Below are 16,892 nucleotides of genomic sequence, written 5' to 3' on the forward strand. Positions count from 1 at the left end.
CTCCTGCCAAACTACAGAACTGCACTGCCTCCCCAATTGAGAATGAAATGAATGAACTAGTGTGGCTGGGAGCACAATTCTTGCATCCCTCAAAGAACTCAAGAACCAATGCTAGCCCAGTGGAGAGAAGGCAGGATGGAGGGCTCTCATGCCCCTCTTAATGCAAACAGGGAAGAGAGGAGGAACAGGGAGAGAAGTGTCTGTGGCAAAGGTTTCGGCCTGAGTAAGGGGCCTGAAAGGTAAAGCAGTTGTATGCTATGAATGGTAAGTTGTTTCAGTCATGTCTGACTCTTTGCAACTCCATGGCCTGGGACCCACCAGACTCCTCTGTCCATGGGATTTTCCAGGCAAGAATACGGGAATGGGTAGCCATTTCCTCCTCCAGGGGCTCTTCCTGACCCAGGGATCGAACCCGTGTCTCTTACATCTCCTGCACTGGCAGGTGGGTTCTTTACCACTAGAAATACCTGGGAAGCCAAAGCAGGTGATGAAGTTGCATTTACAAAATGGTTGTTAAAAGTCACACAGATACAAGCCTACTTATATCTCTAGGTTTGGGCTGGGAAAGGGAAGCCGAGGGGAAAATTACTGAACTACTTCCATAGTTTCTCAGCTGTAAGGAATAAGTTCACAAGAGGAAGATCACACATTTTGGAGAATAAACTGGCTCCCATATGCCTGAAATGATGAGGTCTAGGACTGGAGGGCCAGTCTGCTCCAAGCAAGCAGGATGCAGCATCAGGATGTCAACCACTAAGAGCAATTTCAGAAGGCGTTTGCCCTTTTCTCTTTAGGAAGTTGCTTCTTGGAGGAGGCCTAACCTGCCAGGCTCTCTGTCTTACTCTGACCACTGCTCAGTCTTGACATCCAAGAGCTTCCTCTCTACAGCCCCTCCTTGCCATCCATCCCACTTTTCCCTCCCATTCATCCCCTTCTCTCTCCCAACCTACCATTCCTCCCCAACAACTCTTCCTCCTCACCTGGATGTTCCTTTTGATGATGTCCCTGGTCAGCTGTACCTTGCCCGTGCTGGGGTCCACCCCAGCCAGTGGCACCATGACCTCCCCAATGACATCATCCCGGGAGAAGCGGTCAAAGCTGAGGACGAGGAAGTGCAGGACCAGGTCTTGCAGCTGGCTGTATGGGATGCCATAGAAGGTGAAGGTTTCATCAAACACAGGGTCTAGGGTCTTCCGCAGCACCCTGGTCTTCACCCGATGCCGTTTGTCGGGAAGGATGGTCATTTTGATGTAGGGGTCAGAGCCCTGGGTCTGATCATCCATCACGGGCAGCCCATGAGCCTCCTGGATTGTCACCACCAAGGCTTTTTTCGGGAAGTTATAGTCCACTGAGAAGGTGAGGGATCCTAGCATGACATCCTCCTCTGGAGAGGATGGAGAAGTGGTTTTGCTCTCCCCAGGGGTCAGGCTTGCAATGGGGCTCCTCAGTTCTTCCCCATAGTCCACTTTGATGGGTAACTGGTCTACACAAGATCCAGAGCTAGGTCCCTTAGGACTCTTGTCTTGGCCCAGCAGGCCAGCCTCTGCTGCATCTACCAACAGGTTCCCGCGTCCACCTTCCCTCCCAGGGCCATCTTTGTCTCTCCGCACTTTGATGATTTTCTTCTTGTTGCTGAGGGTTTCTGGGTATATGCTGATGCCTTTGAGCATGTGAATGAACTTGTATGGCGGGTTCTTGTGTTTCTTCTCTGCCTGCTGGTGGCAGCATGTCCAGACAAAGACGGTCACTGAGACACACACCACCAGCACAGAGGCCCCGATAAGGCCGGCGACCACTGGTGACACATCTGAAAGTGGAGACCAAAGATGTGTCAAGGCGAGTGGACCTCAACCTCTGCCAGAGCACCCCTGGTTAGTGCCTCTGGCTGGAGCCAAGCTAATCTGCAACCTAGCTTTCTTCAAAGCACAACTTGCTCATCTAGGCTTATGAACTTTTCCCCTCTCTTAGAGATGCCCTCACCCATCCCTCCAACCAATCCATGGCTCTTTCTTTCCACCAACCTGGATGAAATACTTATCTTCTCTAGAAAGCCTCCCCTGCAGTGCCCCACCTGACTGCTCGTTCTTTTCTTGGCCTTGCCTCTGCACTTATGGACTTGGTTTGCTCATATTGATTTGTGTTTCACATAAAGTGGCCCTGTAAGTGTTATAGGTCACCCTTCTACATTGGAACCATTCACCTCAACTGTTCCACAGGGCATGAGCTGTGTCTGGTTTCAGGAGGATATTCCACAGCATCCAGCACAGGGTTTGCCACGGTGGGTTTGTGTGGACTGACTGATAGGAAGGGTGGAAGGATGTGGAATTGACTTTGGATGGTTTTGGTAGGGTGCCCAAGGGTGATAAAAGTAGGTGAGTGGTAAGAAGTAGAACTCTGGGCCTAAGTCCTTTTGAAATATGTTTCAAATTTCAGCTCCCAGGTATTTAAAATACTTGTATTTTAATGTAAAATACAAATATTTAAAAATAAAACACAAGTATTTTAAATAGGAAGAAATAGGGACCGTGGACCATGTCAGACCTTGTCACCTTCTTAGTAAGGTCTTCCCTGACCAACCTATTTAAAAATGTAACCTTTTCCACCCTTGAGACCTACACTTCTGGCCCTGCTTAATTTTCTCCATATGACATAACATGAGTTCTCTCTTTCACAAACACACACACACACATGCACACATATACATAAGAATATATATAAACACTCACATATAATTGTATTAGTTATCGTCTATCTTCACTATAATGTAAGTTTCCTAAGGACAAGGATCTTGTCTGTTTGTGTGCTGAGCTCAGTCACTCAGCCATGTCCAACACTTTGTGACCTCACTGACTATAACCCGCCAGGCTTCTCTGTCCATGGAATTCTCCAGGCAAGAATACTGGAGTGGGTTCCCCTGCCCTTCTCCAAGGCATCTTCCCAATCTTCTGGGATTGAACCCAGTCTTCTGAATTGCAGGCAGATTCTTTACTTTTTAAGCCATGAGGGGAGCCTTTTGTTTGTTTAGTTCCTTTCTATATCCCCAGCACTAAAAACACCTAGCGGGTACTTAATATTTGTTAGGTAAACAAATAACTAAAGAGAAAGAAGGTTTTTTTTCTTCCCTTCTCTAGTCTTGTCTTTTCCTGCACAAATTGAGCCCCTGACTTAGATAATTAAGTTTGGGGATTTCTTCTCCCTTAAATGCACTGAAGCTAAATTGGGTTTAGGCCTTAAAGGTCTAGATAAGGCCTATAGTTATCCATACTACACATTAGGGTAAGTCTCAAGTAGGGCAAGGGGAACTAAGGAAATAAATGTGATTCTTGCATATTCTAGATTTTTCCTAGAACATCCTTCTATCAGGCGTATGCCTGGCCTGCTGCCTCACTCACTGCAGGCTTTTGTTCAAACTTCATCTTATCAGAAAATATTTCCTGTCTGTTCCAAGTAAGATACTATCCCCACTACTCTGATTTATTTTTCTTTGAAGCACTTATTACCTCTGGCATATATTTATTTGTCAGTCTTCTCTTACTAGGTAACTTAATAAGAATAGTGACTGACTGTTTTGTTCACTGATACATTCCCAGGTCCTAGAACCATGTGGCACATAGTAAGTGTTCAGTGAACAAATGAGTTAGTGAATTCAAAACAGTTTCCACTTTAGGAGTTTGGGATTAACAGATAACAAACTACTATTTAAAAAATAGATAAATAGCAAGGTTCTACTGTATAGCACAGGAAACTATATTCAATATCCTGTAATAAACCATAATGAAAAAGAATATATATATACACACAAATATATATAATTAGATTATTGTTGTACATAAGAAACTAATACAACATTATAAATCAATGATACCTCAATAAAAAATTTTTGAAAAACCCAGTTTCCACAGATTGGAGAAAGAGGATGAGGTCGATATGACTACATATAACAGGGATAAATGTAAAATTCTATTTAGCTTTCAAAACCTATTGAAAGGAAATAGGAGACCTTACTTGATAAATCTGAGTAAAAATAACTTAGTAGTTTAAGTGATAAAAAGCTTGGAGTATACCTAGGCTGACTTATACTATCAGTGCAATGTCTAGATCACAGAGGGTCAGTATAATTTCATCTGCTCTGGTCATGACACATATGAAGTGCTCTATCTATTTCTGACAAGAATAAAAATTGCTGTTTTTTGTGTGCCATTATGATACCCCTGCCAGACATTGTGTTAGAGTTTCCTCAATCTGACTCAAATAACTCACTGAATAGGTACCATTAATAGCCCAATTTTACAACTGAGGAAGCTGGGGACTCAAATCTGCCCTAGACCACATAGAAGCAAATGACAGTGATGAGATTTAAACCCTGGTCTATCTGACACCAGAATGTCTCTACATGATGGATAAGCAGGATAGAAGAGGACCTAGAAACCATATTAAATGAGGAGAAACTGAAGGAACCGAAGCTGAAGGGTCTGGGAATAACAACTTTCTTTAATTACTTAAGGTACTTTGCTGGAAGAAAGTCTGATCTGATTTTACTTTGGAGGGCAGGTCTAATACCAGTGCATACAGGCTACAAGAAGACAGATAAATGGAAAGAACTGAATTATTGTTAGAACTGCCTCTCGATGGCCTAGATTGCTTCCGGAGGCAGTGAATCTCTGAAGACTTTCAGAGACTGGATCACTTTGGTCAGATATATTCTAAAAGGAATTTTCTTAATGAGGGTTGGAATCAACATCTCTGAAATTCTTTCTGCCTCAAACATTCACAGTTCTATGAATGTTGGGACCAGGTCAGAAAAGAAGTGGTTACATTTTGAAATAATACAGATGAGGAGCAGGGCCATTTAACAGAAAGTATATCAAGGTGACCGTGTCCATGCCCATACTGAATAATAATAGCATTTATTTTCAGAATATCAGGTGAAATAAAAACTGTTAGGGAGAGGTTTCACATAATGGGAGCAGCCTTGGCTGTAAGCTCCTTGAGAGCAGGCAGAAATTACAGCCTGTTTACCTTTGAATCCCCGAGTCTCTTGCATCTAACAGGAGCTCAGTAAATATTTGCTTGAACAATTGATTGGGTTCAATTGTAAACCAGAATGGGCACAATCTGAAAAATTGGCTCTCCATTCACCTATGAGAGACTTTCCTGAAAACTGTTTGCTACTGATTCGAACACTGAATATCATCTCTACGAGAAGAGAAAAGCAAGAAACTACCAGGACAAGTATATTTCTGAGAATGATTTGAAAGGGAGTCTAAAGGTCAGGATTGAGAGACATCTGAGTGAACCTTTTGGCTCTACCATAAATTTACTCTGTGATCTTGAGGGATCCCAATGCTGCTTACTATGCCTCAACTTTTACTGCTAGAAAGCAGTGGATCAGTAAGAGAAGATGAAGGATGCTTATCTTTCAGGAGGGTAGAGAAGGAAAAAGGGAGAAACAGATGAATGGTTAGATAGCATCACCGACTCAATGGACACGAATTCTGAGCAAACTCCAGGAGATAGCAAAGGACAAGGAAGCCTGGCATGCTACAGTCCATGGGGTTGCAAAGAGATGGATATGACTTAGTGACTGAGAAACAAAAACACAACGCCTCCACCTTGTTTCCCACTTTTGCTCTACTTTCTTCTTCATTTTAGTATTTGTTAATCCCTACATCTCTCCCCCACACCCAAGGCAGTAAACTAGAAAAATCAGAGATCTTGAAACTCAGGACCCTCTGTCTAGTTTTAGTCAAGAGCTTAGTGGGAAAAGTAAGTTAGAACTAAAAGCTGAAGTGAGTGTTTTCAAGTAACTGTAAATTGCAGTGACCCATGCTGCTTGCTCCTTTTGTCCTCTGAGGTCAAAGATAATTGAGTGTTGGCTTGGTGTATCTCACAAGGGCTATGGAATTTGAAATGAAGTACTTTATGAGATGTGAAAAAAGTCAGAAGTTCTACAGGGAGTTCTCGGTGGAGACCTTCCATATGGATCTGAAGATCTGTAAGACACATCTGGGTTTGTCCAGCTCTCTCAGCCTCTGACCAGACATGCTTATTGACACTTCCTTTGCAAAAATAGCCTTTCCTGGTCAAGTAGGCCAGCGTGACACAGTGAAATGAAAATGAATTTTGCCACCAACTGGAAATTGGTTTAAATCCTAACACTAGCCTAACTAGTTGGACCTTATCTCCCTTAGCCTCAGTTTCCTCATCTAGCAAATATATATATATATATATATATATATATATATATATATATATAAAACAGTGAATACACTGGAGGGTATTTATAAGTCTTTTAGTATGTAAAACATTGATATAATTTCTTTTCTTTTGTCCACTAATATTTCCTCTAAATGACATCACTATATTATGCTCTACAACATCTAACTTTCCAAGGAATCTGGAACTGCAATTAGAGAAAAGAATATAATGGAAAGGAGGCATAAGAAAAAGAAAGAGGAAAAAGAAAATCATGGCGTACTCATGTGATCAGAAAAGGGACATCAATTTTGGAAATTTAGGACTCAATAAAAATGCAGAAGATGAAGTGGAAGAAAAATATAATCAAGATTTATCCTTGGGGAATCAGTGTGAACCAGTAGTAAATGGGTGTGATCTGTTGTATGTATACTTTCTCTGATCTGATGTCTTCTTCCTGACATTGAAGGGATAGAGCAGGCTGGGTTCTGTTAATTTCCATAAACCTTCTAGTAGGGAGTGAGAAAAGTCATTTCCCAGTTGGATTGTGGCCCCACCCTAAACACTGGAGTCCGGATGCTCAAACCTTCTGGATTGTCTGAGACATAGAATCTCTTAAGGGAAATGAAGGAACCCTAGGCTGACAGCAAGTCTCACCCACTTCTCCCATACAAACTGGGATAGGACTGAGGCAGAAGCAGGGCAATTTATTTTTCTTTGGGGGCCAGGAAAACAGCACAGGAAGTTTGCTATCTCAGCACATTTTGCAGGAATCCCCCAGAGGAAAAACTTGCATCTCGAGCTTTTCTTTCCCATCTGCTTCCCTATTTTCCACCCCACTCTCTGCTCCAGGGAGTGTAACTGATCTCGGAGCCTGCAGGGTTGGGTCTGGGACCAGCCGCTCCGAGATGACGTAATGCTTTCTCTGGTACACAAAGCGGCCTCCCCCGAGCTCGGCCTTTTGCGCCCCTCCCCCTCCGGCCCGGATCGGGCCCCCGCCAGCACCAGCGCGGGTGAGTCCCCCTTTTTGAAAAGCCAGCCCAGGGAAACAGGGAACAAAGGCCTGAGAAGAAGAGCCGAGGCGCTGCCAGGAGGCCCAGAAATAGACATCACGTCATCCCCCAGCCCAGCAGCGCCAAGCGCCATTTGGTAGCATCGGACGGACCCCACCATTACGATGCAGAATAGACATTGCAGGGCTCACGTTTCCTCGCAGCCCCAGCATCCAGCTGACCGGCTTCAGGAGTGGCTGCCTTTTTGCTCCCCACCCCCGCACCCCTCTTTCCCCAGAGGCCGCCGCCTCCCCTGGCTGCCTGCCACACAGCCCACAGTCTCCAAGCTGCCATCTTGATGCCCCATCCCCCTTGCCACCTCCCTCCCCCGCAGCACTGAGGAGTGGGAGGGGGAGGAAGGGGCACCGCCCTGCGTGCCCCAAGGGGGAGGGCTCGGCCTACTTCACCTCTCCTCCCCCCGAAGGAGGGGTTCACGTCCTTCGCGGGCTCTCTGTTTCTCACCTCCAGCGGTACTGACAGCGCACCATACAAGGTTTTCGCATCCTGGACGTCCCCACCCTCGGTGTGACTCTGGCCTTCTCAGCCCCTTCAGCCCATAGCTCAGGTTCGGACGCTGTCCGCTGCCCGCGATACCACCACCGTAGGCCCGATTCTACCCACCACCACAGGCCCGATTCTAGAAGGGCTGGCACTTGAAGGCCTTGATCTGGGCTTCACGCTCTGCCCAGCCACTGAGCTCCCTTGGCTTGGCGATGGTTTCACCTACCCCAGGCTTATTTTGCCAGATTTCTACTTACCAAAGCTAGGTCGGATGTTGGTGATCTCAGCCATGTCGTAATCAGAGGCTATTGCTATAAATGCTTTTGCAATGGTCAGACAGGTCTGGGACCTCCGGTAAGTACCGGAGGCCGCCGCTGCAGAGCGCTAGGTCGGGGGAGGGGGAAGGTATCTGGTGGATGCCTCCTGCGACGGTCTGGTCCCTGGTTGACAGCTGCGGTCGCCTCTTAAGATGCTCCAGGGATGCTCTGAGCTAAGGATGCAGGTGCAGCTAGACTGGTCCTGATGCGAGGTAGGCCCCGCCTTCCTCCGAACGGCCCTCGGCAGAAGACTCCGCCTCTGTCCGAAAAGTTCCGGAAGGCAAACCCCGCCCTTTTCCGGAAGATCCCTGGGAGGGGATCCCTCCGGCTGCCAAATTTTCGAGAGAATGAGACCCCGCCTACTGATGGACTTGTGGGTTTGTAAAGCGAAAAGCCGGAGGCCTGACTGAGAAGTTGTATGAGATCCTTTAGATCTTATGATTCCGATTCCCCAGGTTTAATATAGCAGCAGAATGTTCTGGGCGACAGGGAGGTAGGATTTTGAAAAAATAAAATTATATATTGCCTGCTTTTCAGTATCAATTACCATTATTGTTACGCGTTTCTGAGATCACTAAATATTATTATGGAAACTTTCTTAAACTTCAGAAGCTCTGATTGAAGACCAAACCTGCTGACGGTTGCACAACTCTGAAAGTTTACTGAAAATAATGGAATTGTATAAGTAAAACCTCTTTGGTGGCTCAGTCGGTAAAGAATCTGCCTGCAACGCAGGAGACCCAGGGAAGAGCTGACTCATTGAAAAAGACCCTGATGCTGTTAAAGATTGCGGGCAAGAGGAGAAGGGGGCGACAGAGGATGAGAAAGTTGATGGCATCACTGACTCAATGGACATGAGTTTGAGCAAACTCAGGAAGATAGTGAAGGACAGAGAAGCCTGGTGTGCTGCAGTTCATGGGGTCACAAAGAGTCAGACACGACTTAGCAACTGAAGAACAACAATAAGTAGGATGGATTCTGTGATGTGTAAATTGAAGCTTTTTTTCTTTTAAAGACTAATGAAGGTTGCCAATAATTAATCGGTGTTGGATATTTCTCTTCTAAAAGCTTCAAATGCTTAGAACAGCTTAGATGAGAGAGAGATAGCAAACCAACAGGTGTGTGTATTGTGTAGTTTCAAAAAGCAGGAAACAAATGAAAAACCAAGCTTCTAGAGACATCTTTGGAATGCAAGAGTTAGTGTGATTCACATTAGAGTCAGACTGCTGGCGGTTATCTCCATGATTACATCAACTTCACCATTTTGAGCTGTAGATCCTTTCATTTTGCAGGTTCTGTTTACAGACAGAATCAAGTCAAATAAATTACTTAAATATATAAATGTTTGGGGTTCACCTGTAAAGTGAGAGACTTGAATGTACTTTTCCAGTTTTGACCTTCTGTCCTTCTAGGAAAGAGAAAAGAACATAGTTCTAGGAGTTATTCGTTCATTCAAAACACATGTATTGAATTTATTGGCTTTCGACTATGTTCCAAGCACCTTCCTGGACACCGGGTTAATGCATTAGAAGCTAGAGTCAGGATACCTGATTCTATCTGATAGCTGTGTATCTTTGTAAAAATCACCTACCCAGCTGAGCCTAAAATGTGGCCTGTATAAACCGGAGGGTATAATAGCCATTGTCCCATAGAATTTATTGTAAAGATAAAAAAAAATCACGTAAGTGAAAGCATTTTGTAAGGAGAGTATTATACAGATATGAATAATTGCTATGGATTGAATTCAAGACTACCTTCTCTTTATTCAGGAAACTGCACTATTTGTAACCCAGGATTTCTCTTTCTTAAATTTTATGAATTCTCCATTTCCTTGGTTGCATATTCCAGGTGTCTTGCAGCGAGGACTGTCTCCTTAAACCACTGAACCTTAAACTCCCAGTTTTGTTTTGAGTAGGATAGCTCAGTGGACAGAGAAAGCAAGGTAGTGCCTTTAAATATTTTTGCCAACAACGGAAGTACTCGCGCTTTGGCTTCATTGTGCCCTAAAATAGAATGGCGCCTGGGCTGGGCGCGTGCTTCTTGACACCCCGACGCGGCGTACCGCGACCCGGGGACGCGTTAGTAAGTCGCTGCCGTTGTCTGACTTCCGGTGATACGGAAGCTGAGTTTCCGCGGGAGCGGGCCGGCTGGTGAGGGTACGGGTTGTGTCCGGTAGAGCGGGATGAGGCAGTTTGGAGCGGATGTCCGGGCGAAGGATGTTGAGGCTGAGGCGGTCGGGTCTGCGGGCTGGTGCGGAGTGCGTGACAGCGGTAGGGGAGTGAAGATGTCTAGCTGGAAGTGGGGACTGAGTCAGCGCTAGGCGCCGAGGTGAAAAGCGCAGTTTGTATCCCTTTGTGAAATGTTTTCCCAGGAGGGGTTCGCGCTGGGGCTGCCTCCGTATTTGCGTTCATTCACCCTGTTGGTTTGACTGCAGTTCCCAAAGAGGGGGCCTCTTTAGAACCTCTTTTGTGTTTGAAGTGCCTGAGCTGATCCCTGCAGGCTACTGACTGAATAGTAGCTGCCTTTCTTCTTTTCATCCCCCGCCCCGCCCCCTCGCCCGTCTTTTTGGACCTCAGTAGTTTATCTGAAATATGACTTGCCTAAACGAATGCTACGATCCTTAATTCTCCCTTACCATTCCTTTATTAGAGGAATCTTTACTTGTTAATTTAACTGTGATTATCAAAATAGGGACAAAAGTTCATTTGGTCTGGGCTGGGGAATCTCTCCCAGTGTCCTGGAGAAACTGAATTAAAGCAGTTTAAAACTAACCTTATAGTTCAAACTCTTAGAAAGTACTTTTATGTTGCCGTCCTCTAGTCCAGGTTTTTATCTAGTGCCTTGGTAGATGGGCATTCAGGCCTTACTTGAACATTGTTGAGTTCAGTTCAGTTCAGTCGCTCAGTCATGTCCAACTCTTTGCGACCCCATGAACCGCAGCACGCCAGGCCTCCCTGTCCATCACCAACTCCCGGAGTCCACCCAAACCCATGTCCATCGAGTCGGTGATGCCATCCAGCCATCTCATCCTCTGTCGTCCCCTTCTTCTCCTGCCCCCAATCCTTCCCAGCATCAGGGTCTTTTCCAGTAAGTCAACTCTTCGCATCAGGTGGCCAAAGTATTGGAGTTTCAGCTTCAACATCAGCCCTTCCAATGAACACCCAGGACTGATCTCCTTTAGGATGGACTGGTTGGATCTCCTTGCAGTCCGTTGTTAGTGATGAAGAACTCACTGTAACACAAGGTAGCATGTTCTATTCTTGGACCAATCTTATTGAGAATAAAGTTGTTTGGGGTAGAAAGATGCAATTAGTTTTCATATAATGCTCTTGGTCCAGCCTGCATAGAGTATGCACAAAATAGGAAGTTCACACACTCATTCATTCATTCAGGGAACAGTTACTGATTGTCTCCAATAGGGCAGATATTGCTGAGTACTAGAGGTACTCATTGAAAGAATCTTTTCCCTCAAAAAGCACAGTTTGTGGGGGGCGGGGAAGAGCCAGGAAGCAATCATAAAAGTGGTACCTACAAAAAAAGAGGTTTGCAAATAGAAGCTATAAGAACATGTGAGAAGATACCCTCCACTTTAGGTTAGTGTTGCCATTAAAGTGTGATAATTGGAATTGAAGTCAACTGTTCAGAAATATCATAGTATACACAAAAGTTAGGAATCTCTCTTGTTTTCAATACAAAATTTTTGTTAATATAGTCTAACCTTTTTAAACAACCACACTTTGCTTTTGGATTCTTTCTGTTAAGGGAAATACTTGTTTATAAAAGCAACAATGGCAAACATTTATTGATCTAATAAATTACTATTTAATGATGGAAGTGCTATTTTTATTTCATTTCACAGCTGAAGAAATGAAATTCAGGTAAAGTAACTTATGCAAGGTCACAAAGCTTACTTGGGAAACAAATCCAGACGGTTTGACTCCACAGTTTGCTCTCAACATCACACTATCCTACCTCCCTGATGGTAAAAGTAATAACTAACACTTACTAATGATTTAATTCTTATAACTGCTCCATAAGGTTAGAAAAATTATTATCTTTTATAGTTGAGGAAACTAAAATCTGCGTAGGTGAAGTCACTCAGGCAAGATAGCACAATAATCAGTAATAGAGTTAGGATTTGAACTCAGGCATTCTGTCTCTCACTTCCCACCTAATGGGAGATGGCATTTGGTGTAAAGTACAATGTTCATGTTTGAACTTGAATAAGTAAAAGTATATCTGAGGAAATTTATTACCATTAATTAATAGGAAAGTGATAAGAACTTGCCTTTATCCTTTTAGGATGGAACAAAAGTGGGGCTTGGAAAATGTTGCCCTGTAAGAAGAGAAGAACTACACTGACAAGAGTCCCCACAGCATCAGGGCAACCAGGAGGAAGATGACTTAGACCTTCAGTCAGCTGTTAAACCAGAATCTGACCAAGTTAAAGACCTGGGGTCAGTGTCCCTGTCCTGGAGTCCAAGTCATGGCAGAGCCGCTGACCTTGAAGTGCAGGATGCAGAAATTCAGCTTGGTATGGAGGACCCATCTTTGAGCTCTAGGATGCTCTCTGAGGACACAAATGTAGCAGTTCTGGAAGCTGTGGATGTGGCCATCTCTCAGGGAATCACCCTAGCTTCCTTGGAGTCTTCCCAACCTGTAAATACACACATTGGTAAAGGAATACTCCAGGCCACTAGCTCAAGGAGAGGGAAGAAAATTACACTCAGACCTGGGTCAGTTACTCAAGAAGACAGAGGTGATCATCCTATCACACAGGAGCCTTTTTCAGAAGAGCCTAGTGAGGAAGTCAAGGAAGAAGGAGGTAAGACATGGACGATCTTTGGCTTACATCTACCTTTTTAGTACCAGCTTGTCATTGCCTTGGCACTTGTCATTGCACTCTCTGCAGTGCCTTTACAAAATAGCATTTCCGAAAGGGAATGCTGGTTGGCTTTGGAATTGGAGCTGTGGTGCTTGTAAGTGTCAGGACTGAACAGTATGATTATGGATGGGTAGAAACTTTCTTTTCCCCTCCCATTTCCTTGATCATCTTCCGTATTCTTTTCTTTCCTTTTTTTTTTTTTTTTAAAGGTTTATTTATTTGTTTGGTTGTGGTGTGTCTTTGTTGCTGCACACGGGCTTTCTCTAGTTGCAGAGAGTGGGGGCTATTCTCGTTGTCATGTGCAGGCTTCTCACTGCAGTGGCTTCTCTTACTGTAGCACGGGCTCTAGGTGTACTGGCTCAGTAGTTGTAGCACACAGGGTTAGTTGCCACGTGGCTTGAGGGATCTTCCTAGAGAAGGGATCAGGAACTGGTGTCCCTTGCATTGCAAAGTGGATTCTTAACCACTGGACCACCAGGGAAGCCCTCTTTCCTTCCTTTTTATCTTTTCATCATTTCTGTAGGGATGAACTGTGTATGGCCTATTGATATTTGGTGGCTGTTTACGAAATGGGCCTTGAGGAGGGGCAGCAGCTATAAGGGAGAGATACTGCCTATGGCATTTGGAAAGGCTCTCCAGAGATGCCATAACCCTTAGGACCTGAAGGATGAATTGTGATTTGATGGAATGGTGGCATGGAGTATCTTAGCTGAAGAACAGTCTGAGCAGAGGCAGGAGAGGTAATGAAAGAGGACTTCAGAGTGTTAGATTGTGTTTAGATTGTGATGGGCTTTGGTTTTTATGCTTGAATGTTTGAACTTTTCCTGAAGGTTATAGCTCACTAATAAATAAAAGAAGCAGAAGGCATACTTCTGACCTCAGAACGCTTATAATCTAGTTGGGAAGAGAAGACGCAAGCAGCTAATTCATTTGGTGCAGTTTAAGACAATATGTGATTGAATGGAAGTGAGGTACAAGTAATTAGGATTTCTGAAACTGGATCTTGGTGGATTGATAGAATTCGATGGTTTAGGGTAAAGGAGTGGAAATAGAATAGCATTTTCTACAAACATGTAAAAGTGCTGTGTTTGTATGGGAGCGTAAAAGGGTTTCAAATAGAAAGAATAAATTCAGATTACTATACAGAGTCATGCTGTTATGCCTTTGAGACCTTGTAAAGTATTGATGTAGGATGTTGGTGGTAAGGATAGAGAAGAAAGGGTGTGTATTAGAGACATTAGAAAGAAAGAATTAATATTACTCAGAGATTGATAACATTTAATTTATCTCGGTTGGGGGATGGTGAAGCATGCCTTCGTGGGGAGGTATTTGAGGGGTTAAAATGAGTTCAGCTTTAGATATGGGGAGTGTGAGATGACATTGGGGCCATCAAGGAAAAATAGAAAACTGAGATTGAAGTTTGGTAAGAGGTAGAACTAAAAAAGTTTTGATTGTGGTTCTTCTCATGGAAAGGAACATGGCAGAAGATGATAGAGAAGGGAAAACTTGAGAAGTATCAATAATAGTGAAAGTCAAGAAGGGCAGGAGAGTTTTAAGTGCAGGTACTTTATTTAAAACTTAGTGACAAAGGAGATACATTGATACCTGAGAAAAATATTACATTTAAAGGTTGATATTTGAGAGTAGATTTAGGAGAGATTTTGGAAAAAGGAAATCAAATGATGAAATTAAAGAGGAAAGGTTGAAAATCCCAGTGATAATTTGTGCAGTGGAGTGGAAATGGAAATAGCTAGTCTTGCAACCACATGACTTAAATTTTCTCCTTGGCTGTGGTGTGTTTGTGACATGAAGACCAGAAGGAATGGAGGAAAATGCAGAATTAAAGTTCTAGAGACAGAATGTGAAATTAAGTAGGGGTTCTGCTGCTGCTGCTAAGTTGCTTCAGTCGTGTCTGACTCTGTGCGACCCCACAGACGGCAGCCCACCAGGCTCTGCCGTCCCTGGGATTCTCCAGGCAAGAACACTGGAGTGGGTTGCCATTTCCTTCTCCAGTGCATGAAAGGGAAAAGTGAAAGTGAAGTCGCTCAATCCTGTCTGACTCTTCGCGACCCCATAGACTGTAGCCTACCAGGCTCCTCTGTCCATGGGATTTTCCAGGCAAGAGTACTGGAGTGGGGTGTGGGGTTTCATTGTCAGTTAATATCCAAGAATAGATAAATAAAGTAAAAAATATCAAATGTAGATAAAATAAACATTTTTGTTTTAGTATTATCAGTAATACTCAGTTCAGTTCAGTCGCTCAGTGCTGTCCGACTATTTGTGACCCCATGAACTGCAGTACACCAGGCCTCTCTGTCCATCACCAACTCCCAGAGTCTACCCAAACCCATGTCCATCGAGTCAGTGATGCCATCCAACCATCTCATCCTCTGTCGTCCCCTTCTCCTCCTGCCCCCAGTCCTACCCAGCTTTAGGGTCTTTTCCAATGAGTAAACTCTTCACATGAGGTGGCCAAAGTATTGGGAGTTTCAGCTTCAACATCAGTCCTTCCAATGAACATCCAGGATTGATCTCCTTTAGGATGGATTGATTGGATCTCCTTGCAGTCCAAGGGACTCTCAGGAGTCTTCTCCAACACCACAGTTCAAAAGCATCAATTCTGCTGCGCTCAGCTTTCTTCACCGTCCAACACTCACTTCCATACACGACCACTGGAAAAACCATAGCCTTGACTAGATGGACTTTTGTTGGCAAAGTAATGTCTCTGCTTTTAAATATGCTATCTAGGTTGGCCATAACCTTCCTTCCAAGGAGTAAGCGTCTTTTAATTTCATGGCTGCAATCATCATTAGCAGTGATTTTGGAGCCCCAAAAAATAATGTCTGACACTGTTTCCACTGTTTCCCCATCTACTTCCCATGAAGTGATGGGACCAGATGCCATGATCTTAGTTTTCTGAACGTTGAGCTTTAAGCCAACTTTTTCACTCTCCTCTTTCACCTTCATCAAGAGGCTCTTTCGTTCTTCTTCACATTCTGCCATAAGAGTGGTGTCATCTGCATATCTGAGGTTATTGATATTTCTCCCGGCAATCTTGATTCCAGCTTGTGTTTCTTCCAGCCCAGCGTTTCTCATGATGTACTCTGCATAGAAGTTAAATAAGCAGGGTGACAATATACAGCCTTGACGTACTCCTTTTCCTATTTGGAACTAGTCGGTTGTTCCATGTCCAGTTCTAACTGTTGCTTCCTGACCTGCATACAGGTTTCTCAAGAGACAGGTCAGATGGTCTGGTATTCCCATCTCTTTCAGAATTTTCCACAGTTTATTGTGGTCCACACGGTCAAAGGCTTTGGCATAGTCAATAAAGCAGAAATAGATGTTTTTCTGGAACTCTCTCGCTTTTTCGATGATCCAGCGGATGTTGGCAATTTGATCTCTGGTTCCTCTGCCTTTTCTAAAACCAGCTTGAACATCTGGAAGTTCACGGTTCACGTACTGCTGAAGCCTGGCTTGGAGAATTTTGAGCATTACTTTACTAGCATGTGAGATGAGTGCAATTGTGCGGTAGTTTGAGCATTCTTTGGCATTGCCTTTCTTTGGGATTGGAATGAAAACTGACCTTTTCCAGTCCTGTGGCCATTGCTGAGTTTTCCAAATTTGCTGGCGTATCGAGTGCAGCACTTTCACAGCATCATCTTTCAGGATTTGAAATAGCTCAACTGGAATTCCATCACCTCCACTAGCTTTGTTAGTAGTGATGCTTCCTAAGGCCCACTTGACTTCACATTTCAGGATGTCTGGCTCTAGGTGAGTGATCACACCATCGTGATTATCTGGGTTGTGAAGATCTTTGTTGTACAGTTCTTCTGTGTATTCTTGCCACCTCTTCTTAATATCTTCTGCTTCTGTTAGGTCCATACCATTTCTGTCCTTTATCGAGCCTATATTGGCATGAAATGCTCCTTTGATATCTCTAAT

The 16,892-nt window shown here is 44.1% G+C and overlaps 2 protein-coding genes across 19 annotated transcripts in view; one reads left to right on the forward strand and one right to left on the reverse strand.

Moving 5' to 3' along the window:
- The window catches only part of SYT11 (synaptotagmin 11), a 36,931-nt gene extending 28,696 nt beyond the window's left edge, over window positions 1–8,235 (reverse strand). For 7 of the 13 annotated variants that reach the window (XR_014054940.1, XR_014054942.1, XR_014054941.1 and 4 more), the window contains exons 1-2: window positions 2,727–2,794; window positions 981–1,807 (exon numbers count right to left, since the gene is read on the reverse strand). Coding sequence is in view for 4 of the 13 variants with exons in the window: in XM_081494394.1 (XP_081350520.1) it covers window positions 981–1,670 (690 nt within the window). In the remaining 9 variants the exon portion in view is untranslated. Of the gene's footprint in view, window positions 1–980; window positions 1,808–2,726; window positions 2,795–8,005 lie in introns of those variants that run through there. The other 6 variants (XR_014054937.1, XR_014054936.1, XR_014054935.1 and 3 more) reach the window with 1 other exon arrangement.
- Window positions 8,236–10,174: 1,939 nt separating this feature from the next.
- The window catches only part of YY1AP1 (YY1 associated protein 1), a 41,244-nt gene continuing 34,526 nt past the window's right edge, over window positions 10,175–16,892 (forward strand). The window contains exons 1-3 of one of the 6 annotated variants that reach the window (XM_081494261.1): window positions 10,175–10,393; window positions 11,136–11,309; window positions 12,368–12,890. In XM_081494261.1, coding sequence (XP_081350387.1) covers window positions 12,602–12,890 — 289 coding nt within the window. In that variant the 5' untranslated portion in view covers window positions 10,175–10,393; window positions 11,136–11,309; window positions 12,368–12,601. Of the gene's footprint in view, window positions 11,310–12,367; window positions 12,891–16,892 lie in introns of all 6 variants that reach the window. The other 5 variants (XM_081494262.1, XM_081494257.1, XM_081494256.1 and 2 more) reach the window with 5 other exon arrangements.

Source organism: Giraffa tippelskirchi, chromosome 5, assembly GCF_054371585.1.
Source record: "Giraffa tippelskirchi isolate mGirTip1 chromosome 5, T2T-mGirTip1v1.2.pri, whole genome shotgun sequence".
NCBI classification, from domain to species: domain Eukaryota; kingdom Metazoa; phylum Chordata; class Mammalia; order Artiodactyla; family Giraffidae; genus Giraffa; species Giraffa tippelskirchi.